At 67.5% G+C, this 26,122-nt stretch overlaps 1 protein-coding gene across 1 annotated transcript in view; it reads right to left on the reverse strand.

Moving 5' to 3' along the window:
* Nucleotides 1-13,845: 13,845 nt before the first annotated feature.
* ABLIM2 (actin binding LIM protein family member 2) overlaps nt 13,846-26,122 on the reverse strand; it is a gene marked incomplete at both ends in the record, with an annotated part of 55,144 nt that continues 42,867 nt past the window's right edge. Inside the window, 5 exons of the mRNA XM_084233035.1 lie at nt 13,846-13,959; nt 19,805-19,885; nt 20,058-20,065; nt 21,210-21,264; nt 24,770-24,831. Coding sequence (XP_084089161.1) covers nt 13,846-13,959; nt 19,805-19,885; nt 20,058-20,065; nt 21,210-21,264; nt 24,770-24,831 — 320 coding nt within the window. The remainder of the gene's footprint in view (nt 13,960-19,804; nt 19,886-20,057; nt 20,066-21,209; nt 21,265-24,769; nt 24,832-26,122) is intronic.

Raw genomic sequence — 26,122 nt, forward strand, 5'->3', positions numbered from 1 at the left:
GGACCCCAAAGGGCGTGGGCGAGGTCAGGGCACAGGGCCCGCGCCGGACACAGACTCCAGAAGGCTCTCCAGGCCCAGGAGCCACTGACTCCATCCCCGACTTCCACCGGGAGGTCACGTCACTTCTCCGAGCACTGGCTCCCTAGGTCAGGACGAGGGCGATCGCCAGCACCAGGCCTCAGGGAAAACAGTGACAGGGCACCCCAGAAATGTGGCTTTGTGGTGACGCTCCTGAGGGGGCCCGGGTGCTTTCTGCGCTGTCTGAGCGCACGGGGAGAGGCGCTGCCGGTTTTTTAAAGCAACAGAATATCAAATGTAAATTCCCTCGAAGAGTTTTCTGGTTGATGATGGAACAACTAACGCTCAGCAGCCAACGTGCTTTTAAGAACGAAACTTATTCCAAGATAACTAAGCTGCCGCTGCCGCTGCGCGAGCACAGGCGGAGACCCCAGGCTCTCTCACCCAGCGTCCCCACGTGGCAACCGCTTGCACAACCACAGTGCACCATCGCACACTGCAGGGTCCCCGGCAGGCGCAGAGGAGGCCCCCGGGGAGCTCCTCCCCGCCAGGGCTCCTCGGGAGCCAGGACGCTGCCTCAGCCCCCACCCTGCACCTCCCCCCCGCTTCTTAACCCCTGGCCCACTAATCTGTTCACCATCTATAAACGGACCAGACACTATGTCATCTTCAGGAACTGGCTTTTTTTTCCCTCAATATAATTCAACACTCAGCCAGGTGGTCATGTGCCTCGGACAGTCAGCCCTTCTATCCCCTGCTATCACTCTGCGGCATCCGTGGCCTGCAGGGGCGCCCCCCCCCCAGGAGGCCCCAACTCCAGGGAGCTGCCCCGGCCCTGGGCAGAACTCACGTCCTCCTCGGGGGGCTGCCCGGGGGGAGTGCTGCGTCTCACGGCGGGCAGGCTGCATTCAGGGACCCGCTGGCCTGTGTGCCCCGCGGCGGCAGCGCCGTCCACCCCAAGGGTCGGCGGGTCCCCGAGTGCTCACAGCACTCGGCCTGTCTCCACTGCTGTCTCCGCCGCTCCAGGGTGAGGGCCGCCTCCTCGGGGCCTGGCCAGCTTCTCATTTGCCACCAGGGAATGTCTTTTACCCGCTTTCCGACCGGACTGCTCCGGTGACTTCTGGGAGCTTGTCGCACACCCGAGACCTGAGCTCTCTGCCATGCGTGGCCGCACCTCCCTCCTGCGCCCGGCGCAGCCTGCCCCTAGGCTGCCCTGCTTTGGGTCTGGACCGGGAGGCCTGGCGTGTCCTCCCGCACGAGGACGCAGCTTCTCCCATCTGGCGGGAGAAGCTTCCCTGCGCGCCCGCCGACTCCTGCGGTGCCACCACCACCGGTCACGGCAGCGCTCGGGATGCTTTCGCCCCCGCCACGCGCCGAACAACACAGCTCCACAGTTCTCACCTCACAACCCCGACGGCTCCCTAGGGCGCCAGATTCTCTTGGCTTCCGTATCACAAAGCCTGAGCAGCCAGCGAGCAGGCGGCTACGAGCAATGGGCTATGAGGGGGTCTCGTTTCCCCGCGTCGGGGTGGGAATGTCATCACTGGGAACCCCGTGTGCGGAGAAGCCGGCCACAGCACGCACGGCTGACACTGGACCTGAGCCGGGGGCAGGAGGCTGCCGTCCCACACCGCGCAGTGCCCACAACATTCCAGGGCCACCGGCTGGCTGTGCCACGACCTGCCCACCGCGAGGCTGCCTGTGTCCAGGCTCTGCCAGTGCCGAGCCGTGGGCCTCAGGGGCCTGGTGCCCTGGCCACTGGCTGCGGGCACACACCGCACTGCCCGTCCCAGGCCTGGCAGCCAGCCAGCCCCTCCATGAGGGCAAAGGGACTGTCAGGAGCCAGGCTCACGCAACATGCAATTAGGAGGGAGCAGAGGACGGAAGAAGCCAAGTTACTCGGCCGGTGGTTACTCAAAAATGCCATGTTGTTTAAGGGGGCGCAAGGGGAGAAGGCGGGAGCCAGGAAGGGAGAGACTCAGCCGTCACAAAGGCCAGCTGGACAATCTCGGTCACCTGGGCAACGCCAGACGCAACGAGGGACGTGGCCCTGCTCATCAGGCTCGCACAGGACCCCGTCTGGCAGGGGTGCAGAAGTCTGTACGCCCTGAACTTGAACTCCGTGTGCCTGCTCAGCACAGCGACACGGGCAATTTCCTTCAAGAAACCACGGCACAGAAAGTGACCCAGGTAGGAGGCACCAGCTGCTATAAATACTGGGTGGCAGGCTGATGTCAGGTCTTCCATACAGAAGGTACTGGAACACATGTGCCTCAACAGCAGAAGCCCCAGCAGCCCGGAGGGCCCAGCTCTGCAGGCTGACCCCAGCTGCCCACCCCGCACTGCTCCTCCCACATCCCAGGGAGCGCCCACTCAGCCTGGCATAAGGTGTCTCAGCCCGCGGCCCCATACTCCAGCCCGGTACTAACCCTGCGGCCTCAGCAAGGCCCCCTGCCTTTCTCTCACCAAGAAACCTGCACCCCCTAAAGGGTCAGTGGTCTGCCCGCCCCCCTTAGAATAAATCTCTGCAGCAAAAGCTTTGAAAGGTCAAAAGACAATTTGAGATTAAGCCCAAAGATGCTCTGAGATGAAAAAGCAGAAAAAGCTGCACTTCACTTTGTAATCCACGGACTCTAAGCTCAGCCCGCCACAGCCTTGCCATGGTGCTGAGCAGCTGAAGGGTCCAGGAAAGCACCTCGCATAGATCACACTTAGGGAAACACACGAAGGCCGAGGTAAGTCTCCTTGAGAACAAGAGTCAGAAACAGATCAGTGAACTGAAAATCAGCCATAAAACCACTTCACCCTGGCCACACCGCGGCAGGAAGGAACGGAAGCTGGCGGCTGCTTCTGTGCCCCGGGACTGCCCGTGCATCCCGCCCGAGCTCCTGGGGCAGACCCACCCCGGCCGACTACAGCCAGCAGCGGCCCTGAGCGGCCTCGGGCCCTCCAGCCCCCAAATCCCACCATCAACACACAACGAAGGCCGCAAATAACCACCAGTGGCCGGGGGACAGAGTGGAGGACAGAAGGCAGGAAGGAGTGGGAAGGAGCTGGCTGCGGGGCCCGCAGCGTCAAGACGAGGCCAAGGAGGGCGCGGTGTGGAGTCAAGCCTGTCGTCCTGGGTAAGCTGCAAGGACGACGGCCGAGTTCTCAGTAGCTCTGATGACGCTGCTGGGTGAAAACCGCCTCTGGGGCATGCGTGCCATCTCAACGTACCCCAAAGCACCGTCTAGCTTGTCATTTAGCACGTCTACCAACAAAAGGGGGAAGACTTAATGGATTAACAGACAAGGGGGAGGCCACGGTTAAAGGATTGTGACCCACAGTCACCAGCCAGGAAGCAGCCTGTTAGCCAAAGAAACAGCCAAAGTCAGCCCCTCACCCGCGGTGCCCAGCCAGGGGCCACAGCCCACCGCCCGCTATCCTGACAATCCATAAAGTGACTTCTGAACCAGCAGCCCGACTTCCCGGGAACCGACGCGCTCATCATTTCCAACTCGGCCAACCCAAGAAAGCCAAACCGGCCCCTCGCCCACGTGGTGGTGCCTCCGGGCTGCGAGCGCCCCAGCGCCAGGCCCCGCTCCCAGGCCCGCTGCCCTGCGCTGCATGTCACTCAGGGGCTGCCTCCAGCACCTCCAGCTGCCACTGAGTCTGCACCAGGAGAACGCCTGGGCGCCACCGGCCCTAGGCCTCTGTGCACTGGGCAGCATCATCCTGCACAAGTGGCCCGTGTTTGGGACTGCTGGCCGCCGCGGGCACTCTCTGGAGCGAGAGAGCTGGCCACCCTGGCCTTAGGAGCTCTGTCTCCCCAACCTCCTGTTTGCTAAGTAAACCCCATTGTTCCCGGAACTGAGCTGTCCTGCAATTGGGCACACAGGTGAGAACCCGCAGACAGTGACCCGTGCCCCCGCGCTGTCCCTGGGACTGTTTTGGTTCGGGGGCTTCCCCTGGGAAGCGGTGACAGGGCAGATGTGCAGGGGACAGCTGTGTGGCAGGCCTAGCAGGGGCCAATGGCGGGGACAGCAGGAGGTCAGGGATAGTCACCCCGGGAAAAGGACAGGTCGGTTCCCTGGTGTGAAAGGAACTGCACTGGCAGGGGAAGCAAAGCAGGGCGGCTACCAGGCCTGGGCAGCACCGTCAGAGGAAGGACAAGCAGCCGCAATCGACTCACCCTGCAGTGACTAACATTCACCTGATCACGGAAGTGCTGCTGAATATTTAACCAAAACCTGAACACAATTATACTGGGGTGGGAGGTGGAAAGAATGGGGGGCAGGAGCGGGGGAGGGAACGGGTGACCAGCGTCCGCAGCGGCTCACCCGCCAAGCTGGAGGACACAAGCCCAATGCCAAGCGGAGCCTCCGGGCAGGGCGCAGGCGGGGCAGGGCGGGGCAGGTGGAGGCTGTCTTTTGTTCTAAGCCTTGTAGAACTTCTGACTCTGCAAACTACGGGCCTCTATGAAATGACTGTTAAAATGGGTCTTTAATTGGTAAACAAACCTGCTGCCTAAACTACCAGGATACGGCACTAAGCGGTGTGTTCTCAGACTATCTGGCCTCTCACCCCTCTGACGACGCCCGGGGACAGAGCCCGTCCCCAGGAGACACGCACTTCCTGGCCCGGACATGCCCTGCATGGGACCAGACCGGGTGCCGCCTCTCGGGGCCTCGGGCACGTGTTCCCGATCAGAGCTTGTTGGTTATTACAAAGGGAAAGTCACGCCAGGCCTTGAAGACGGGGTGACTGAGCTCAGAAGCTCCCCACTCCTAACGATCGAGGCGGGTGAGACTCTGCTTTGCGTCGGCCTGGAAGCAGTGAGACATGGGGAGGAACGTGTCCTGCCAAGTGGACGCACCCTGTCCCCGTTCTAGAGAGGGGCGCGGCCTGGGCGCCCGCCCCACCATGGTTGTGCAAAGCCAGGTCCCAAGTGGGTGTTTTACCTCCTCAAGCAAATGCTGGAGAGGCTTTTGGCAGAAGCGCTGTGGCCAGAGGGGCCGGTGTGTGGCCAGGGCTCCCGCCGGCCACGTCAGGAGGCGAGGGGACGGCGAGGAGACGGCGGTGGCTCTGATGCCCCTGGGCCCAGCACACGAGCCTCCCACAGCCGCAGAAAGCGCCCTGATGGGCTGCTGGGGCCTCCGCACGACGGGGGTTTCCATGGGGAGAAAGCCCAGCTTCTCTGAAGGCAGCGTTTGCTCTGACCCCGGTCTCGGCCGGGACAGGGCACTGCCTGACCGCTGCTCTCACCACCTGCAGCACAGCCGTCACCAGCAAAGCGCAACGCTCCTGTCGCAACGCGGCAGCCCCGGCTCAGCGCCCTCAGCACCTGGGTGTCCAGGTGCACCTGCCCCGCAGAGCTGGACCCCGTCACCCGCAGGCCCCGGGTGGGTGTGCCCCGCGGCCGGCGCCAGGCAGCCTGGAGTCCCCGGCAGGGCACAGGGAGGACCTTCAGACAGGAAGGAGCAAGGCGGGCGGTGGCTGGTGGGTGCGGCGGGGCGGGTGGGGTAGGTGTGGACTTGCCCCAAAGAGGAGACTTTCGGTCCAAGAAAAAGTATCTCCAAATGTCCAGCTCCAGGCAATTAATACTTAAAAGAAAAGAAGGTTCAGAGATGGCAGCAAAATCTTAAAAAAAAAAAAAAAAAAAAAAGGAAAAAGGGGGCTCGTGGGGGGCCGCAGGCCCTGGAGGTCTCGTCTCAGTGGCGGGGAATGGGCTCCCGAGAAGAGTGTGGGTCACCCTCTTCCTCCGCCAGGGAGAGGACAAAGCAAGCTCGTCTCCAGCCCACCGCCCCGCAGCCCCTCCCAGGAGGTGCCCCGTTGCGCGCCGCCCACGGCCCACGAGGCCTGCACCCACGGCGGCTCTCACCGGGAGCCTGCTCCCCCGGGACGACACGGCCACCCTGGGAGAAGCCCTGGGGAAGACCCAGTTTGCCTTTCTGGAGAGCCCTCCGACCCGTGACCCACAGGACACGCCGTGTGGCGCACGGGGGCGGCGCCGTGTCTAATGAAGAGCAGGCCGCGAACCACAGCAAAAACAGCGCTCCTCCAGGGCTGGACGGCGTGTGGCTCGAGCCGCCCTGCGCCACGCGACGGCCACGGCTGTTTTCGCCCTGTCTTCATCTGATAAGCGGGCGGGGAGAGCGGCGTCCTCCAGACAGCCCGCGGCGGACAGTGCAAACCCGCCGACCGCCCCGACTGGCGGCGGCCCCCAGGTGGGCGCCCACGCAGGGCGCTCAAGCCGGGGCCGGCGGGCTCTGCTCCTGAAGGGCGCGTTCAGCCCCGTACACCCGGCCTGGCGTTGATTTCTGACTCCCCCAAACAATCTCGTGGCCGGAGACGGGGACAGACCGCAGCCCACAGCTGGCTGGCCTCAGGGACGCCGCAGGGGCCAGGAAACACGCGTGACAAGACTTCGGCACCCAACATCTTCCGCGAGGGCAGCCCCTCGTGTCATCCGGGTGGACACGGCCCGGATGTCGCCGGGAAACCGTCATTCCCAGGACACGCAAGGGGATCAGAGAGTTGCTCAAGCCTTGTCCAGCCCAACACGCCAGCGGAGAGACGGAGAGACGGAGAGACGAGACGTTTTGAAAAGAAAGGGGGAGGGAGGGGGAGGGGAGGGGAGGAGGAGGGAGGGAGAAAGAGGGAGGAGGGAGGGGAGGGGGAGGGGCGGGAGGAGGGAGGGGGGAGGAGGGTGAAGACGAAGAACTCCCGCTAGGAAGCAGCCTTCCCAGAGTCTCCGCCCATGTGACCCGCTGCCAGGAAGACGCTGCTTGAAAGGACGCGGCCGGGCCGCGAGGGTCTCACCTGCGTCGGCTGCAGAGGTGAGGACGGGCAGCCTGCGGGCGGCTGGGCAGGAGCCAGCCACAGCTCCAGGCCCCGAGCCCTGGCCGCCCGGCCGGAGGTGCGCGAGGCCCTCCGCAGCCTCTGGGGCTAAGTTCAGGTTTCCCGTCACAGAAACACCTGGGCCCTGGGGCTGGACAGAGGCGGCCCAGCTGGACCCGCATCCCCAGCTGCAGCCACGTGGCCCGGCGGGAGCTGCAGCCCCGGGGAGGTGTCCGGGGGCTCGGCTGGGACTGGGGGAGCCGAGGCACAGGAGGCAGAGCAGGGACCCGCGCCTGGCCTGGAGCCGTGGCCGGGACAGCTGCAGCGTCCCCCCGCCTGTCACTCACAAGGAACACATCCCGGCCAAGAACTGCAGGTGGGGCCCCGGCCCGCCCCGGGCTGTGGCTCACCCTGGAAGGGAGCACTCTCGAGGGAAAGGCCTGCCCGCCGGTGAAGAGCGCGTGCCAGGCAGGCGGTGGGCACTTGGTCAGTGGGGGCAGCGTCAGCTCGGGAGTGACCCGCCCCACTTCAGCGCCAAGGCAGCGCCTGGGGCAGAGGCCAGAACCCTGCGGGCCAGCCCGCATCGCCCGCATCCCGCACAGCCCTGACCTCGGGCTGGGCCTCCTCCCGGGCGTGGACTCTCCCCTCCGAGCGCACGCGCCCGCCTGCCAAATTCTTGGGAGGTTTCCTCCACTCTCCGGCGCCCAGAGCTGCAAAGTCAGATCCGGCTTTCCAGATTTTTTTTCTTTCAAATCCTAACGGAAGAAACCAGGCAGCCCTGGCAGAGGGAGGCTCCTCCAATCAGGGGCTCCCGCCGGCCGGCCGGTGACAGCGGCGGGACAGGCCCAGCGCCCCGCGCTTGGTCCCTGGACGGTAAGTGAAGGAGCGGCCCCTGCCCCGCGCCACCCACCGCCCACTGCACCGCCAGCCCCGCAGGGAGCCCACGGGTGGGAGCCCACGGGTGGGAGCCCACGGGCGGGAGCCCACGGCGGGAGCCCATGGGCAGGAGCCACGGGCGGGAGCCCACGCAGGAGCCCACGGCGGGAGCCCACGGCGGGAGCCCACGGGCGGGAGCCCACGGGTGGGAGCCCACGCCGGGAGCCCACGGCGGGAGCCCACGGGCAGGAGCCCACGGCGGCCCCAGAGCTGGGCAGAGCCCTGCCCTCCGCCCGCCACAGCGGCGCCGCGCACGGGGAGGGACCCGGCGCCCGGGCGGCCACGCGCGGAGCCCGCGGGCGGGGACAACGCCCGGGCGCCACGCGACGGGGCGGCCACCTCGGGCGGCGGCGCGGCCCGCTCGCCCCGCCACGCCCGGCCCGGCCCGGCCCCCGCCCCGCGATCCCAGCGCCCGCCCGCCCGCCGCGCCTCACCGCCGGCCGCCGGCCTCCCGCGCCGCTCCGCCCCGCCGCGCCGCCGCAACAATGGAGCCGGGGCGGGGCCGCGTCCGCCGCTCCCGGGGCCGCCGAGACCCACTCGCTGCGGGGCCGCGGCGGGCAGCGGCCACTCGGCGCAGGCGCACTCGGGCCCCGCCGGCCCGCCCCGCCCCCGCCGCCGGGCCCGCCCCCCGGCCAATGGGGAGGCCGCGCGCCCGGGGGGCGGGGCCAAGGGAAACAAAGGGAGGTGGGGCGGGGCGCGCCCGGCGGGCGGCGGGGCTGGGGGGCGGCGGGGCTGGGGGGGCGGCGGGGCTGGGGGGGCGGCGGGGCTGGGGGCGGCGGGGCTGGGGAGGGCGGGGCTGGGGGGGGCGGCGGGGCGGGGCTGGGGGCGGGCGGGGCTGGGGGTCGCGGGGCGGGGCTGGGGGGGCGCGGCGGGGCTGGGGGCGGTGGGGCTGGGGGCGGGGCGGGGCTGGGAGCGGGCGGGGCTGGGGGCGGGGCGGGGCTGGGGGCGGGCGGGGCTGGGGGGTCAGCGGGGCTGGGGGGGTTGGGGGGCGACGCGGCTGGGGGTTTGGGGGGGCCGCGCCCCCGCCCCCGGGCAGCCGCGGGTGCCCTGGTCATCTCAGCAGGCCGCGCCCGAGCCACGCGCGCAGCGGGTTTGCAGGGGCCCGGGCAGGAAACAGGCTGCAGCACCGAAAGGGAAACTGAGTCCCGGGGCGCAGGGGCACCTGCTGCCCAAGCCACGCGGCCGGGCCACCTGGCAGAGCCACTCAGCACACACCTGGGCAGCGCGAAGGGCGCGCGGGCGGGCGGGCCGCACTGGACCTCCCCGAAGAAGGGGAGATCGTCACTTCCCTTCCGGCCCAGAAGCTGTGGGGGTCTTCCCGCCCGCACGTCACCCCGCACCCTGAACCCCGCACCCTGACCAGGCCCCGTCTCCGAAACCGCCATCCTCGTCTGACCTTTCGGAGGCACGTGACCCACGCTCGGGTGCCCGGCCCTGCCTGGCGCAGTTCCGGAGGGGTCCGGGGTGCACAGGCGCCCGCCCAGCCCTGCGCTTAGGGGCTGGGCGCGGCCAGGGGGCCCTTCTGCTCCCCTCTGGCGGGAGGCCCCCAGGCCTCCGGGCTGGAAACGCCATCCGCTCCCCAGGGGCGGCCAGTGCCTCCCCGGGCCCAGCGTCTGTGGGTCCAGCTGGCTGCCCAGGGGGCATCTCCAAGGTCTCCACCAAATGCAGGCTTCACCCGCAGTCCCCAACCTAGTCCCCAACCTGCTCCTCCACATTCTTCTCGGCCTCCCAGCAGCTGCTCAGGCCCAAGTCTGGAAGGCTCCCTGAGCCTCCCCCCACCCCGGCTCAGCACCCACGGGCCTGGCCCGCCTGAGTGGTTTTCACCCCAGGGAAGTGGCCCCCACTGGGAGAGGGCAGGGGACCCGTGGTGATTCACTTCTGCGTGCAGAGCAGGGGCTGGTGCCCTGAGGGTCCTGGGAGTACGGGGAGGGGGTGGGGAGATGTTGACACTGGCTGGGCCTGCCCCACACACAGGGACACCGGCACACACAGGGGCCACTCACACACACTAACACACACACACTCACACCACGGGAGGCCTGACTCCCCATCCTTCAGGCTAGGGGGCATCCTCAGGGGCCACAAAAGCTGGGACGCCAGCTACTTGGCACATGACCCCCTCGGCCTGACGCACCTCTCTGAACCCAGCCAATTCCTACTCGCCCTTCAAGTCTTACCTTAAAAATCCCTTTCCCCAGGAAGGGGACCAAAGACAGCTGCGGGAGACACCCCAGAGGGCCCCCCCCAAGCCTGCCAAATGTGAGCCCCTCCTCAGAGCAGGCAGGCCCCAGGGCACCTTCCAGCTGGTAGTCTGGCAAGGGTGGGGGTCACCCTTGGGCATGTGACATCACGCAAGCATCCCTCCAGACAATAGGCTCGGTGGAGGGTGCATTGTCGGTCCCCCTGGCCCTGGACTGCCTGCAGCGCACAGCCAGCAGGAGCCGGGCCCTGGCCGAGCTCAGGGAAATGCATCTGCAGCTCTGGTGGGGAGCTGGTGGGGGCGCTTGCCTCCAGATGCTCCTGGTCACTCTGGCCTCCTGATGTCCCCCCATACCCCACCCTCCGGTGCCTGGGTTTCCTTGTTCCCTCCCTCCCCCCCCCACCCCAATGCAGAAGGCCCACATTCTCAGAAAGTCTTGTTCCTTGAGGGGCTGCCTGGACAACCTCATCTGGGTCGTGACTCCCAGACCTTGGACGAGCAGACAGAAGGCTTGGGTGACTGACTTGGAGGAGCGGGCGGAAGGGGGACGGTGTGGGTGCCTGCCCTGAGGGCCAGCAGCTCAAGGACGGAGGCACCGCCCTGCCCGGGGGAGAGCTCCAACGCAGATGCTCAGCGCCTTGCCGGTGGCCTCCCAGGGATCCTGGGGACTAAGGGTGACCGCAAGCAGCCTCAGCACCGCCGGCCAGGCTTCCTGGGCTCCGCCCCTGCTGTCCACTCCCACTATCTACACCACTGGGGCCCCGAGTCCAGCTCAGACCGGGCAACCTCCTGGGCAAGGAGTCCACACCCCTCCTCATGTGCCTGGGCCCCTCCCGGCCCCCCCACCTGTCCCTCCCCAGCACGCCGGGGCTTCCCGCAGCCACACACGTGCTCTGCCGGACAGAGACTCCGTCCCCACGAGGCTGCGGTGACAGCACCCCAGGCTGATGGCTGCCCTGTGGAGGGACAGGGGGCCCCAACGCAGCCCAGAGGTCAGGGGAGGCGCTACGCCCGTCACCAAGCCAGGGTGTGGGCTTTGGGTCTTCCACCGCGACACTGGGGCCTCCCTGCAGGTTAGTTCGCCTTGCCCTGTGCCTCGGTTTCCCCTCTGTGCAGTGGGGATTTTGGAAGCATCTGTCTCACAGTTTTATCGAGGGGACCCCAGGTGGGGGTGTCTAGTGAGGGCTGAGGGGTGAAGGCTGCTGGCCCCTTCTGCACCTCCCCGGGGACTGGCCTGTGGGGCTGGATTCTGGGACCCTGGGGACCCTTCTCCTGCCACAGTCCCCGTGGGAAGGGGCTTCGGCGGCTCCCTTGGCTGCCGCTGGACGGGCAGTGTCTACCTGCGCGAGCCAAGGGCCGCCGGGAGAAGCCAGGCCCCAGGATGCAGCGGCCACGCCCGCAGAAACCCAGAGGGTGGTGAGGCTGGGACGTGCCTGCTGGACAGACGCAGCCCAAGGGCCGGCGGGGACGGGGGTGCATGAGTGGGCACAGAGGCCCACCAGGGAGCCGCGGTGTCGCCCAGGGTAGCTGGACTAGGGCAGAGCGATGGCGGAGCGACGGGGTCCCCTCATCCGGGGCCCCTGGTAACACTGCACTTCTGCTCTCAGTGTTTTCTGGGCCGTTCGTGGGGGCTGCGAGACGGGGCGTTGCGGGCTGCTGAGGCCGGCTCTGGGTGGGCAGTCCTTGGGGCCAGGGAGGCTGGGGCTCCTACTTGCATAACTGGGTGTGGGTCGGCCTTTACAAGGCGGGTGGGCAGCGCCATGAGGACAGGCTCGCTGTCAGTGGAGTAAGACCGGAGGCTGCGAGGGGCTGCCCTCGTGTCCCCGAGGCCACACGTGAGGCCTGGCCAGTGCGGTGGTGGGTCGCCAGGTGCAGCCCTCCCTACGGGATCAGCGCCCTCCAGGAAGAGCAGCTGGCGGAGGAGAGGATGCCGTGAGCTGGGGGCGGCTGCAGGGTCAGGGGTCAGATCTGTGAGGAGCAAGCGGCTGCCGTGCAGGCCCGGGGCCCACTGGTTACGGCAGCCCCCGCCACTAAGGGGCAGGCCCAGGGACAGCTGCCGCGCCTGCCAGGGCCCCACCCACCGCCGTCCTCGTCCGTCAGACCTCAGCCCGGGCAGCACCTTCTCAGAAAGCCTTCCCTGACCTTTGGGCTGTGTTGGGGCCTCCACAGGGCAGCCATCAACCTGGGGTGCTGTCGCCCCAGCCTCGTGGGGACAGCCTCTGTCGGCCGTGTGCGCTCCTGGACTGCAGAGGGCCGGCCCCTCCGCCTCAGCCTCTGAGACTCCGAGGGGGCGTCCTGTGTGGCTCTGCGCCCCGCCCCCCTGGCAGCCTGGCCAAGGCGCCACCCCACATCCAAGGCCACTTGTGGCCACTGTCCCCAGGCTGCAGCCGCAGAGGGGCCTGGCCGAGAGAAGCGCCGCGTGTTTAAAGAAGTGGCCTCCTGCTGGCACGAGTTGTGATCATCGTCCTTTATTTCCAGGCTTCCCCTGACCCGACGTGACACTGCACGGATGAGAACGCGGGGGTTTCCAGGCGCCGGGCTCAGCTCGCTAAAGGGAAGGAAGCGGTGGGAGCTAAGAGTCGCCATGGCCGGCCCAGCGGGCGTGAGGAGCCGGGGCGAGCCGGGCAGGCGCGGAGGATGGACCTGGGGACAGCGGGACACACGGGTGCTCCGTGGAAGACTGGGCGACGGGCCGTGGTGACACCGTCTTGGTGAGGCGAGCCTCCCGCGCGCAGAACATTCCGTGCCAGGAGCGCGGTCCCCAGGGGCAGGCCCGGCTTCCCGGGTGGCCTCGGGGCGCTGCCCGCCAGGCCAGAGCGGGGGGCGGCGCAGCCCCTCCATGGGCGCGCGGCTGGGTCGGCCCGGGGGGCGTGCTGCCGCGGGGCGGTGCCGGGCAGGGGGCCCCGGCCACATCACGGAGGCGCAGGCGTCTGGCTGGCGGGCGGCATCCCTCCCCCCGGGCCGCGGCCTCAGAGGATGCCGGCTCTCCGACGCGGAACCACGGCCAGCCAGAGGTGGAGGCGACGGCCCACGCAGACAGCGCACGCGTGTGGTTGCCCACGCGTGTGCGCGAGGTCTGCCTCCACGCGGCGTGCCACGGAGAAGAGGCGAGGAGCAGCCGGGCAACGGGCGAGGGTCCGCGTGGAGGACACACCGAGTGAGGGGAGCAGCCGGGGCGGGCGGGCGGGGTGAGGCCGGAGCCTCCCCTGCGGTGGCCGGGGTGAAGCTCTTTAGATACGTCATCTTAGGTTCGTAGGCTATATTGTTAATAAAATAAAAACTTCTGTGACTTTAAAGATATGTAGGCATCTAGGGACGGCGTGGGAGGAAGACAGTGTGCGAGGCGGGGGCCGGGGCGGGCCGACGCTGTCCGGCAGAGGCGCGTGGCCGGTGCGTGCAGCCCGGCTCCGCACCCCCCCGCCCCCCCGGCCAGGCCCGGGCCAGGCCTGCGAGCCGTGCGCCCTGTGTGGAGCAGGCTGTGGGGGCGCGAGCCTGTGCGTGAGCGCGTGGGTGCCCCGGCTGGAGCGGTCGCCCCGTGCCCAGGGCCAGGCCCGGCGCTGCGCGGGGCGGGAGGGGCTGCGGTTTCCTAGAGGGACTCTGTCTCCTGCAACAGCTACTCTGCAGCATCTCTGGGGGCCAAGCCAGAGCTGGAAGGGGCGGCGCACAGCTGGGTGTCTGGGCCCCGACCTGCAGGCGGGAGCAGGCTCCCCCTCCCGGGGCCTCGCCAGCCCCTCCATCCCAGCCCCGCCCGGCCAGGTGCCCACCGCCCACCCTGTCCACACAGACAAGCCTCAGCCGGTGCAATAGGAAGGAGTGCATGGTTGCCGCCTGGGGTCCCTGTCTCTGCTGCGGTGTGGGTCAGGAGCCCCTCAAAACAACAGGGCTTTCTTCTTGAGGTCGTTCCTCTTCCAGAGGGCCAGGCGCTCAAACTCTTCCACGCTCATCCCAAACACTTGCTGGAACTCCTCCGGGGACAAGTGTCTCTTCAAAGGAAAAGGAGGAAGCAGAGGGCAATGGTCAGCGAGGTGCCGCCGGGCCCTTGGGGCAGGAAGGGTGGGGCTGCGGCCCCTGGGTTCCTCTGCACCCCCATCCTGAGTCCCCCCTGCACTCCCATCCTGAGTTCCCTCCGCTCCCCATCCTTGTGTTCCCCTGTACCCCATCCCCATGTTGCCCTTGCACTGCTCATCCTGCGCTCCCTACACCCCTTCATCCTGGGTTCCCCCAGACCCTCTCTGAAGCCTCAGCCCTCTTGGCAGACGGTCCCCAACACCACAGATGACGTTGCTGTCACATCGTTGTCAACATGTAATAATGGTTTACATAATTACATCATCTTCTCAATGACATCATGTCACGATGACATCACTATCATAGCAATACCACCATAATGACATCATCAGCACATGGAAATGGCCATGCTGTTTGGGGACTGCCAGAGCACCCCTTTGCGAGGCAGTGCCCGGCGCCCCGTGCACGGTCTTCTGTGGATGGAGCCACTCAGGCTTGAAGGTGGAGTGACCCTCTCAGGGGGCCTCGAGGCCCTGCAGCACCATGGCCTGGCCCGTCTCCCACCACCACTCTATCCGCCATGGGCATCTACAGGTTCTGGAACATGCCAGGCTCTTTGCTGCCTAGGGGGCCGGCGGTGCTCCTTCTGCCACTCCCCACAGGGGCTCCTCCCCATCCTACAGGGCCCAGCTCAAATGTGCCCTCCTCCAGGGAGCCCTCCTGGATTGTGCCAGCCAAGCGGGTCCCTCAGTGCCTAGTGTGGCTCTTGGCTCCTGAGGGCAGGCAGGGCTGACTGTTGACTGGGTCTCCCCTCCCACTTGCCTCCCTGGAACTAAGTCTGTGCCTCACCCCGCTGCCACCCTGCCTCCCGACTTCCTCCCCGCCTCGCAGCTGTCTGCCCACCTTACTCTCCCCGAGGCTCCCCGCTCGCTCTGGCCCTCCCCCTGCGTTCTCTGCCGCCTGGCCTGGCCCCTGGACTCAGCCCCAGCCTCGTGCGGGAACCGCACCACCGTCATCCGGGCTCCTGCGACTCCGCAGGCCTCTCGGTTGCAGGTTCTCAACGGACCAGTCAGATGAGTTGCACAAAGGAGACCCTCTCCAGCTCCCCCGGCAGCGGCAGCGGCAGCGGAGGCACCTCTCAGGCAACCTCTACCTGAGGGGCTCCTGCTGAGCAGGCAGGGGTCCAGCTTGGCCTGGGGTCCGGTGGAGGAGATTGGCCCCTGCAGGGAGTCCAGCTGCCGGCTTGGGAAGCACAGGAGAGTGGGAGCTAGGGCGTGGGCCCTGCGCCCCCAGACAGCACGCCTCTGCCTGTCCCTCGTGACCCCAGCCTTCCTGGGGGACCCTCTTCAGGAGTCAGCCTGGCTGGGCCCAGGGGCCCTTGGTTTGGCCGAAGCAGCACAGATGAGGCTGTCGAGGCACCTAGCAGAGGTGGCTACGGGCTGTTGACTTTAAGATTATCCTCCTGGTGAGGGGCTCCTTCCCTTGCGGGCCCTCAGAGCAAACACGGGAGCTTCCAGAGACAGGATTCTGCCCCCAGTGCCCCTCCTGCTGCCCCAGGCCAGTCTGGGCCCGCCCGCCCGCCTCAGACTCGCCACAGCCAGGCGAGCCAGCTCCCGCCAGTGAGTGGCCACCACAACCCAGCCGCATCCCGTGTCCCCCAAGGGCCTGCAGGACACACATGCCCCCCTGGGAGCAGAGGGGCCTGTGTGTTGTGTGTGTCGGGAGGCGGGGACAGGAATTTATTTGCGGACTGTCACCAACCCGGAAGACAGCACAGCCCGGGCCTCAACGACACCTGGACCCAGATCTGTCTCCCCATCCTGCATCCCAGACTCCCCTCTCCTGCGCCCTGGGCTCCTGCCTACAGAATCCCCCTCCAAGGGTCTCGCTTTCAGGCGGAAAGTGGGGGTGACCTGGACAAAATGGTGGACTTGTGCATGCAGCTGGGCTAGCTCATGGTCCGTGCCGCTGGCCCCTCAGGGCAGGCCTGGCGATGCCACTGGGGGCCGAGGAGTCGGGCTCAGAGCGGGTAAGTGACTTGCCCCAGTCACACAGCAAAGGCACGGAGACCGGACGGCATGCGCCCCCACCCAGAGTGAGATGTTCTGGGGCCGTCCTCCCCGCTAACAGGCAGGAGTGCAGAGCCACCTTCACAGACCTGAAGTCTGAACAGGCCCCCCACCTGCAGCCCGAGCGGGTAAACCAGCCTCAACGCGCGCTGCTGCCCCCAGAGCTGGACGCAGGACTCAGCAAGGGCACCGCCTGGGCCTCTCCGCAGGCACCTCCAGAAAGGGAAACCCGGCGAGGCCTCGGCACGAGGCCGGCACCCGTACGCTGCAGGTCGGGCTGAGCACCTGTCGGAATAGCCACATCCTAAATGTCCACTGTCCCCCGTAAGCTCAGCTCAGACTGGCATGGCCGGGAGCAGCTCTGGCTGTTGGAGCACGCCTGTGTTTCTGGGCTGGGGCTGCGTGGCGAGGACACGCCGCCCCACACTGAGACCTTCTCCAGTAATGGCACCAGGAGGCCAACACCAGCAAAATGGGGTGTCTGTCAGGGCCTGGCAGAGGCCTGCAGAGCGGAGCTTCAGGCCAGAGGCCCCTGGACCCTGCCAGGCTGGGAGCTCTGTGCGGCTGGCCCTCAAGAGTGGCTGCCCAGTGAGGGAGGGCCTGTGGGCCACGCGGCTCGGGCCCCGGCACCAGGACCCCACCTTCACTGACCAGCACGCAGGCTCGCAGGAGAGACGCGCCTCCCTGGGAAGTCTGAGCCTCACCCTGCCCCCTTCACGCTCCTCCACGAGCCGCCCCTGCAGACAAAGCACCCACTGTGCGCCGCCAGGTCCCCACGCAGTGCCTTTCACTCAGCCAAGCCCCGTCAAGCCAAGTGTCACTCTCCGCAGAGCTGGGGTCTCTTCCTCCGCCAGGGACATCCCATCCTCACCGCCGGGCAGCCCTGTCACCAAGCGCTGCTACTCCACCTCCCTGGTTCGGCCCGAGTCCAGCCACTTCTGGCCTGGACACCCCAGCTGCAGCCACAGAGCCAGCCCCGTCCCTCCACACTGCCGCCTGCACTACAACCCTGGTCATGCGCTCCGCAACTTACAGCCAGGGCTCCAGCCTGCAGCAACCATGTCACGGGGTCCAGATCCCTCAAGCCGTGGCCTGTGGGCCCCCTCACCTGCCCCGGCACAGCTGCGGCCTTCCTCCAGAGGCCCCTCAGAAAGCCCAGGCGACCTGCCCCGGGGCCCCTGCACATGCAGCGTACACTTCCTGGCATTCTCCTCCTCCTGCCCTCGCCCCTTACACACACACGCTTGCTCGCACATGCACACATGCTTGCTGCACTCACTTACTTTTTAACCAAGTTTAACAAAATCCCACGTCCCTGCCCCTTGGTGCCCTTATCTCTGGATAGCCACATGCGTTCTCCTAAGAGACGAGCTGTCTGGGGTCTGCCTCCATCGGCCGTCGGCCAAGACTGAGGGCAGGGCCAGGCAGCTTTTGCTCACCAGGCATCCCGGCGCCCTCCCCTGCCTGGCACAGTCACCTCACAAACAGGTCCGCTCAACACTTTGCAGAAAGGACCCATCGCCTGCCTCGAACACTGAAGGAGGTGTCCGTCCAGGCAGAGACTGCTTATGTGCCCCCCAAGTCTCACCTTTGCTGGACCCCGCCCACCGGCCTGCCTGGCAGGGGCTCTGCATGTGACACCCTACAGGTGCTTAAGTTCTGGGCGGAGCCACATTCGGAGGGGGGTTGGGGGGGGCTGAAGGGGGGATCAGGCTGAAGAGGAGAACGCGGGGTGGAAGGGCCTGGGCAGTGCCAGGGGGGCTCTCCTGAGGCGGCCCCTGCGGAGGAGCAGGGCTCTGACTCAGCAGCACCGGGGGTCTATGGCTTCCTTTTCAGCCTTCTGGGCAGTTCTGAACTGCTTTTAGGTTAAAATAAAGCTCTCTCCCCCGACCTCACCTGGGCGCTTCCTCGCCTGCCAGCCTGAGCCCCGTGAGCGCCCCCAGCACCCACGCCCCAGGAGCGCGCCCGTGCCACGCCCAGCCGCCAGCTGGCCGGGGCTCCCGGGGAGGGCGGGGTGTGCTCTGGAGACTCGGCCGGGGAAACCCACTCCGTGGCGCTCGGGTCACGGGAAGGCCACGCGCACGCTGGACTGCTCGGCGCGTCTCACCCTGCCCAGCAGGACAGAGGACAGTGGTCAAGACTTCAGGGCATGCCGACCCCGGGAGGGGCAGCCCAGCAACTGCGGGCCAGGCGCAGGCACCACCCTTCGAGGGACAAAGGGGCTCGAGCCGGAGCCCTGGGGGGTTCCGGCCCCAGTTCCGCGGCAGCGCCCTCGGCCGAGCGCGCCTCACAGAGCGCGCCTGTGCTGGGGACGGCTGCACAATGAACAAGGACAGGACTTGGCAGAGCCAAGGAGCACACCCTGCAGAGAAGGCAGAACTGTGCGGCATGAGGCCCGGGGGCTGCCCAGGGCCACCTTCCAGACCGGGGTGGGCACCCCTGCACGTGGGGGGCCCCACTGCCTTCCGGCTCCTCTGCACAGTGGCACTCTGGGAGGGCATCCGAGCCGGGCAGCAGGGCCAGGCGAGCACACGGGGCTCCCTGCCTGGGGTGCCTGCTCCAGCCCCCACGGTGACCCGCACTTGTGCTAAGAGGCCAGAAATCTCAGCGGCTTCCCCATTCTCCGGGGTAAGGGCCAGAGGCCCACTGAACTGCCACCTCCCAGCCGAAGACCCGGACCGCTCGGCTATGGGGCCCTTGGTCCGGCTCCAGGTCCAGCACTTCCCGGGGGCTGCACGGTGCCTGAGCAGCTGAGGGCTTTCAGCCTGCCCTGGCCTCTGCTTCCCACCCCCTGCAGCTGGACACCTGCTGCCTGGTGTAGTCCAACACTTGCTTCCCTGACCACAGGTGGCATCAGCAGCCCCCTTGACCCAGGGTGGGCCTGTGGCCGAGCCTGACCGGGGATGTTGCTCCTCCAGGTCAAACTGGCTGCGCAGCTGCAGGACAGTCAGCTCAGGGGCCCGGAGGCTGCTGTTTCCCAGGCTTTGGACGAGGGGACCCGGGTGGACTGCATATACAGGGACCCCCGGCGGGCAGCAACGTCCTCAGCAGGGGTGTGGTAGTCAGGGCTGCAGGCCGCACAGCTGGTCACTGCAGGGCGTCATGCCCAGTCCCCGGCAGCCTTTCCTGTCCCGATGCAGCTGCAGACCCCTCGGAGCCTCTACTCAGGAGTCCCGTGGCCTAAGGGCCCCAGGCACTGCCTTCCACACTCTCCCTGGCTGGCGAGGGTCCTGCCCACCTTGAGGTCAGCGGCACTTCCTCCCACGCACTGGGCACCCCCACCCGTGCTCAGGTCCAGCCTCCTGGCAGCCCTCACAAGCAGGCAGGCTCTGCGGGTGCCCTGGACATGCCCCAACTGCTCCCCTCCTGGCAGCCTCCCAAGCCGCCCCGGGCAGGTGGGCAGTCTCGGGGCTCTGGCACTGGTGGGACACGCCCAGCACCTACTGAGTGCCCAGCACCTACTCTGTGCCCAGCCACGGGAGCCACAGGCGCCTCCAGGCCCACCTTCACACCCTGTGAGCACTTCCAACCCTAGAGCCAGCCCCGACGACTGGCGAGTTATTCCAGGCCGGCCGTGTGCGCCTCTTGGGCCGAGGGGGACGGGGCCACAGAGCCCCCGGCCACCGCCACCCCGTCGGGCCCTGCACAGCCGCTCGGCGGCCCACAGCCCCTCCGGCCCGCATGCGTCGCCCAGCTCCTGCCCTGCACAGCCCCAGCCAGAGGCGGAGCCCCGCCTGAGCCCACCCCGTACCTCCAGCCTCGTCCGGTCCACATCCTTGGGCAGCTTCACGCGGATCCTGTTGGTGACGATGAGGGCGTCATACGGGTAGATCTGCGGGGAGAAACGCAGGCTCATCCCAGGCAGCGGCCTGCCAGGCCCGGCTGGGCCGAGGGCGGCACACGGGCGTCTGCTCTGACACACACTCGCAGGGACGCACAACAAAGGAGCTTTTAACCTGGGCAGGTGCGGCGGCGCCAGGTCAGCGGGAGCGGCAGCCCCTTACCTTGTACTCTGTAAGAGAAAGCGGAGACCACAGGGCGGTTTAGAACGTGCTGGGCTGTCCGGGGCAGCCCTCAGCCCGGACGCCCGCCCACCCCTGCAGGCAGCTGGGCCAGGTGTGGGCTCCCGGGCCCCGGCACCCCGGTCCCTAAGGGTGCCCCGCCCTGCGAGGCCCCCGGTCACTGCTCGGTCTCCCGCCCCCACAGTCCCCTGCCTTGCGGGCTCCCCAAGCACGGGCCTGCGGGGCACCGACACTCAGAGCTGCGGGGCTGAGCGGGAGGCACGGTCGAGGTTGGAGGCCAGACTGGGAGCCGAGGCGCACGGGCTCCGTGGCCGCCTGCGCCCAGGAGTGGGGAGCTGGCAGGTGCGGCGGGCGGACAGCCTCACTCTCTGCTCTCTACTTTCGCTCCCCCTTTGCAAGCCCGAGCGCCACACACTGCCATTTCAATGTCCCCTTCCAGGCTCAGCGCCCGTGGCCGGGGCCGCGCAGCACGCGGGACGCTTCCCTGAAAGCCAGCACCGCCGGGCTCAGGTCAGCAGCGGCAATGGGCTCCTGGACATGCTGGCCCTGAGCCCGGGGCCTGGAGGCCCCCAGAGTGGCAGCAGCGGATGCCAGCTCCACCCCACATGCACCTGCTGTCCTGAGGACGAGGGGGGCCACGAGGCCAGGCCGCCCCAGGGACACCAGTGTGCGTGACAGCCCTCGGCCTGCCACCCAGGCGGCCCGGGAGCAGGAGCAAAGGACAGCGCGGACCAGGCGTCTCCCCGACCCGCTGCCCCAGAGCCACGGGCTATAAGAGCAGGTGTGGGGCTGCCAGGCATGGGATGGCGACACAGGTCCCTGTTCCCAGGGGTCCCCCACGACCGACAAGTCAGGACGGTGGCCCTCACGGGTGGAGAGGGCGCACCTGGAGAGAAGGGAGCACCTGCGTTCGGGACGACCGACGCATGCACCTGGGTGCGAGGAAGCACCCGAGCATGGCAGGACGGAGGCAAACTGCCCCTTCCTGGAGGCGCGGGACATGGGTGCACCCTCAAGGCCCCGCCATGTGATGCTGGGGGCCTCTGCCAGGCCCAAGGGTGTTTCAGAGTTAGACTTGTGACCCGGCCGGCAACCCCTGCCCAGCCAGAGACCACGGGGTCCCGTGCCTTGTACCTCTCGTGCCCCAGCTGGCATCCAGGTCTGCTCCGCAAGGGGCCAGAGTGGCATTCTGGAAGAGAAAGAGAGAGAGGGCAGCAGGGCAGGCACCTGGGTCCTGACGTGGGCAGGGGTGGCCCCTCAGCGCCTGGCGCGGCTCCAGTGGGTGCGGTCACCCCGCGCGGCAGCTGGCATCACGCGGGCAGGGGCTCCCTGCCTCCTCCTCCAGAGGGGCTAGTTGCTGTCAGGCACCCCTGCCGCCTTCAGGGGGTGCTCGGTGCTGGCCCCAGGGGTTTCTAGCCACAGGACCTGCACATGGCAGCTGGCACCGTGGCCTCGGGCGGGGGTGCTGCTCCCCAAGCCGGCCCCGGGCTCACGCCGTGTCTCTGAGGCCCCGCATGGAGCCTGCCCTGGGTGCTTGCGGCAGGCCCGGGAGGCGGGGGCCGAGAGCCCACCACCTCCTCCCCAGCCTCGCCTCCCGACATCCAGCGCACCAGGACCCCCACGTCTGGGGCGCTCTCCCTTTGTCCACCTGGAAAACACCCTCAAGTTCGGGGTCCCGCCCCATCTGCCGGTCCTGCCTGGAGGCTGCCAGCGCCGCACAAGCCCCAAAGGCGGACGCACTGTCTGGCCGGGCAATGCAGGCCTTTGCAGCTGCTGTGGGGCAAGTTTCCCAGGGAGCCCTGCGGATAAAGGGGAGGCCACGCTTCGCCCCGGGGGTCTCGCTCTAGGGAAAGTGCTTCTGCGCTGCCCCCTGTCACAGTGCGGCTCCTGGCTCTAGGGGCCAGGCGGGGGCAGGCTGCAGAGAGCTCCGCCTTCCGCCCGAGTCGGGGGCAGGAGGCCCAGGGCAGCGCTGGGCCTGCCGAGAGCGGTGGGGGGCTGGGGCGCAGCCTGGGCCGGGGCGGTGAGTCGGGAAGCGGCGGCTGGAGCTGGTCCTCACTGACATTTTTGGTGCTTTGCTCATCACGAACTTTCTGGTGTTGATCTGATTTCTCGACCGCATGAGAACAAGGCACGTTTGACCGTCTTCTGAGCCAGGCCCGGGCCCAGCCAGCCGTCCTCACGCCCTCACCTTCGCCTCCACCACCTCCCGTCGAAGTCTTCTCTCAGGAGTTTTCCGGAAGCATTGGAGAGACGTCTTCCCAGGACACTGATAGGTCCCAACGCCCTCTGTCCAGGCTGGGACCGTCCTCTGGCCGGGCAAACCTCCCTAGGACCCGCCTCCACTGCCCGCCTGGGCCGCGGAAGAGAAATGCCGCCCCCTGGTGCCGCTGCTCCGCATCACAGGACGCGGCTGGCAGGGGTGGGAGGGGGGCTGGGGGGCTCCCCACTGGCTGTCCAGGGCTGCTGGCATCAGGAGGGAGGAGGGGCAGCTGCGGGGGCCACCTGTGCCGGAGCAGGGGGAGCCACGAGCCCTCCCGAGCCAGGTGTGCGGGCTCCCTTCCTGTGCGGGGCGTCTCTGGCCGCCCGGCCCACGGGCCAGCAAGAGCGAGAGCTGAGGTGGCCCTGGGAGCCCCAAAGCAGCAAACTAATGGAGACCCCTGCAGTCTGCAGAGGCCCGGAGCACGTGAAGGTAGTGAGTGACCTGCCCCTGCCACATGTGCCAGCGGCCTCTGGGCACCGGTCCTCACTGCAATCCCCGAGCTGGGCACGGATGACCCACCTTACGGCGCAGCGCCGAGAAGCGACTTCCCACCAGCCAACACTCGGGCCGTGAGCGCTTCCGCTCACAAGGTTGTGTTTTGACAACTCCTCCTGGGGCCGCCAGCAATGGGAAGGGAGCGCAGGCTCACGGCGGCCTCTGCTCTCTCCTGCTACAGCTCACGTCAGGCGCAAGAAGACCCGGGCCCGGTGGGGCTGACCCCTGGTCACGAGCCCTCCCAGAAGGAACCGGGAAGGCCCAAGGGACAGCGTCCTGCCCGCCCTGCCGCCGGGACCCCACGCTGGCCCCGCGCCGGCCGTTGGCCCCGCCATGGCCGTGGGCACGCTCGCGGCACTGCGCTGCCTTTCTCAACAACGTCCCTCTGTGTCTGATGTGATTTTCTCCTGCGGTCCCCCCTCCTTTGATTAGGTATTAGTGGGTTTGGGGGCTCACAGGTCTGTCCTTCATGTTAACCCACCGTACCCCCCTCTGGAAGTGGAAGCAGGCGGGAAACAACGCAGCCAGTGGCTAAGAGTGCAGGGCGTGCCGGGCACATCTCCCGGTGGGCCCCGGAGAGCAGCCACGGGCTGCCCTGGGAACAGGATCACACGCTTGGAGGCTTAGCGAGAAGAAGCACCTAGAAGGCCAGCTGGACAAGGGCCCCCACGCCAAGGCCTCGCCCCCTGGCCAAAGGGCAATGTGAGAGCTGAGCCCCCCACCCCCGTCTCGGGGGACCCCGACGGGTGGCTCCCGCCTGCAGGCCAGCTCCGTCTGCTCAGGTCCAGCCAGCGGGGGAGAAAGACCACGCCCCACGGCCGCCCCAGACATGGGGGCAGGGGTCTGGAGGCTGTGACCTCTTCTGCAGCTGAGGGGCCAGCACAGGAGTCAAAAGGGGGGCTCCTGGAGCACGCACAGCCCAGGGCGCCCGGGACACAGCCACGGAGGCGGGGCACCGGGACGCGGTAAGGGGCGGCCTGGCAGGCTGGAGACTGCAGTCTCCTGCCCGCTAGAGAACACCCCCAGCTCCCCCAGTGCCCTCAGGACCCCAAAGGCTGAGCTTAAGGATTTACATTTACCGAGCTGGGGGGCCCTGCCTCCTGGGCCCTCCCCCACCTTCCCTGTGGATGGTGAAGGAGAAGCGCTCAGGAGAAGCCCAGAGAGGCAGGTCACATGCGTGTCCCCGACTCAGCCAACCGGGACTGCAGGGCGGTTAGTGGGGCGGGGCAGGGCCACTTGTGTTAACCATGCAGGGCCCTGGGCCCAGAGCAGGTAGGGAAACAGGCCTCAGCCGCTGGAGACACCATGCCTGCGGCTGGGCCTGCCTCACACACTGACCAAGGCTGCTCCAGGGCACCCTGGGCACCAACCTCGAGGGGGCCAGACAGGCTTTGAAGGGCCTTGGCGAGGGTGGGTCCCTGGGCAGGGGACAAGACAGGGCCTGGAGCCTCCTGGGTACGGGTCAGGGAGCAACTCCTGGGGTCACCCTCGGGAAACTTGGCCTGGACACCACCCAGCCTTCTGGCTGAGAGCCAGAGTCGGCTCACCGCTCTGTGGCTCCAGGGCCATCATGGGTGCGGCCACAGGGAGAGGCGGTGGCGTGGGGGCCAAGGGTGCAGGCTCGGGGACGTGACGATGGTGAGGCCGCAGCGCTGCGCAGGATGTCCTTGACTCAGAAGCTCAACACCCGACTGCTGACCACAAGGAGCCTTTAAGGCTTAAGGACTGGGGCACAGCAGGGCTTGGTCAGGAGGGGCTGCAGCAGGGGCTGATGACCCTGGGGCCGGGGCCCAGGGCAGAGAGGGCGGGAGGGGCATGCCTGGCTCCGCCTGATCTGGAGGTGCCCAGTTGGGCCCGCAGGCCCAGGCCGCTGTGGGGCCAGGAGCGGGCCGGGCTCCAGTGGGCACTGCTAGCACAGCGCGTGCGGGCGGGTACCTACCCGGTGGTCCAAGCCATTCTTTCCAAGTCCAGGGAGAGGGTCAGATTTGGAATAGGGGGGTCCTGAAACAGACACAGCACACTGTCACGCTCGCTTGCACGCAGGCCCGGGGGCCCCGGGGGGACACTCAGGGCCCCTGAAGATGATCTCTGTCCCCAGGGAGGAGCAGAGGAGGGGTGATGTCCCAGCCCACCCAGGACATCGGTGGTCCACGGAGTTCAACTTGGCCCCCTGGCACCTGTATGTAAATCCCCGGGCCCGGCATCACCCGCCCAGGCCAAGGTGCCCAGGGCAGACAGTGGACGGGGGCCTGGGCAAGCCGGGAGGGTCCCGCAGGGCTGTGTGCCTGAGCCAGAGGCCCACGGCAGGTGCGGCACCCACCGAAGGAGGCCGCGGAGACTCTGTTACAAGAATCTTGAGGTGTCTGCAGCAGGGATCTTCACATGAAAAGCTGAATTTCTAGCATCTTGAAGTAAATAGGGTCCTGGATTCTCCTGTGGGGATCCCACTCGGGGCCAGCTGGCCTGAGGTGGGGGGGGCAGAGGCCTGAGACCTCCCACTTCACCTTTGACTGCGGGGTGTGGAGAGCAGAGTGGAGGCTCCGTCAGGCCCCCTGGCTCAGAGGCGAATACGGGGTGTGTCCCGGAAGGAGGGCACGGGCTCCCTGGAAGGGCGGGGACCCCGTCCTGTGGGAAGAACCTTTCAGCGGTGCCCCAGCTGCCTGAGCCATCTTCCTATGGCCTCTAGACCCCTAAAAAGCAGGGGCCACAGCTGCTTCATCTGGGGTCCCCACCCCGAGTTCTGAGCCAAGTACCTGACATCGGGGCCAGATACCAGCCTCACTCCTGGGGGCCACTGGGCTGCCCACAAGGGCCGGGGTATAGCGGGCCGCATCCCTGGGTGTCTGCAAGGCTGTGCAGGCACTGAGGACCGGACTGAAGGCCCTGCCTCCAAGGTGAGGTGGGCCCTGCACAGGCTCTACCGCCCACCCTAGGGACACCGGCCAGCGCCTTTCCTCGGGAACTTCTTTGCCCCCAGGTGGCCTGTGGGAAGATTCTAGATTGTGCTGGGAAGGGCCTTTTACAAGATCAAGGTGAGGGTTCTCAGTCTTCTTTTAGCAGGGACCCCTCTTGTCACGCGAGGCCCTGGGTGGGTGCTGACCGCAGCAGGTTGTGCTGGGAAGTAGAAGCAGGACAGGCCTCGGGTGGGCAACCTGAGGGGCTTGCCTCCCAGCCCCCTCTAGGGGGTGATCTAGACAACACTTCCAGTATCACTGCGGCCAGAGGGCCCTGCCCAGGGTCACCAGCCCTGGGGTGGCGAGGCCTGGGCACAGCAGCTTCCTGATTATCACAC

Source organism: Talpa europaea (assembly GCF_964194135.1).
Source record: "Talpa europaea genome assembly, chromosome: 5".
Lineage (NCBI taxonomy): Eukaryota > Metazoa > Chordata > Mammalia > Eulipotyphla > Talpidae > Talpa > Talpa europaea.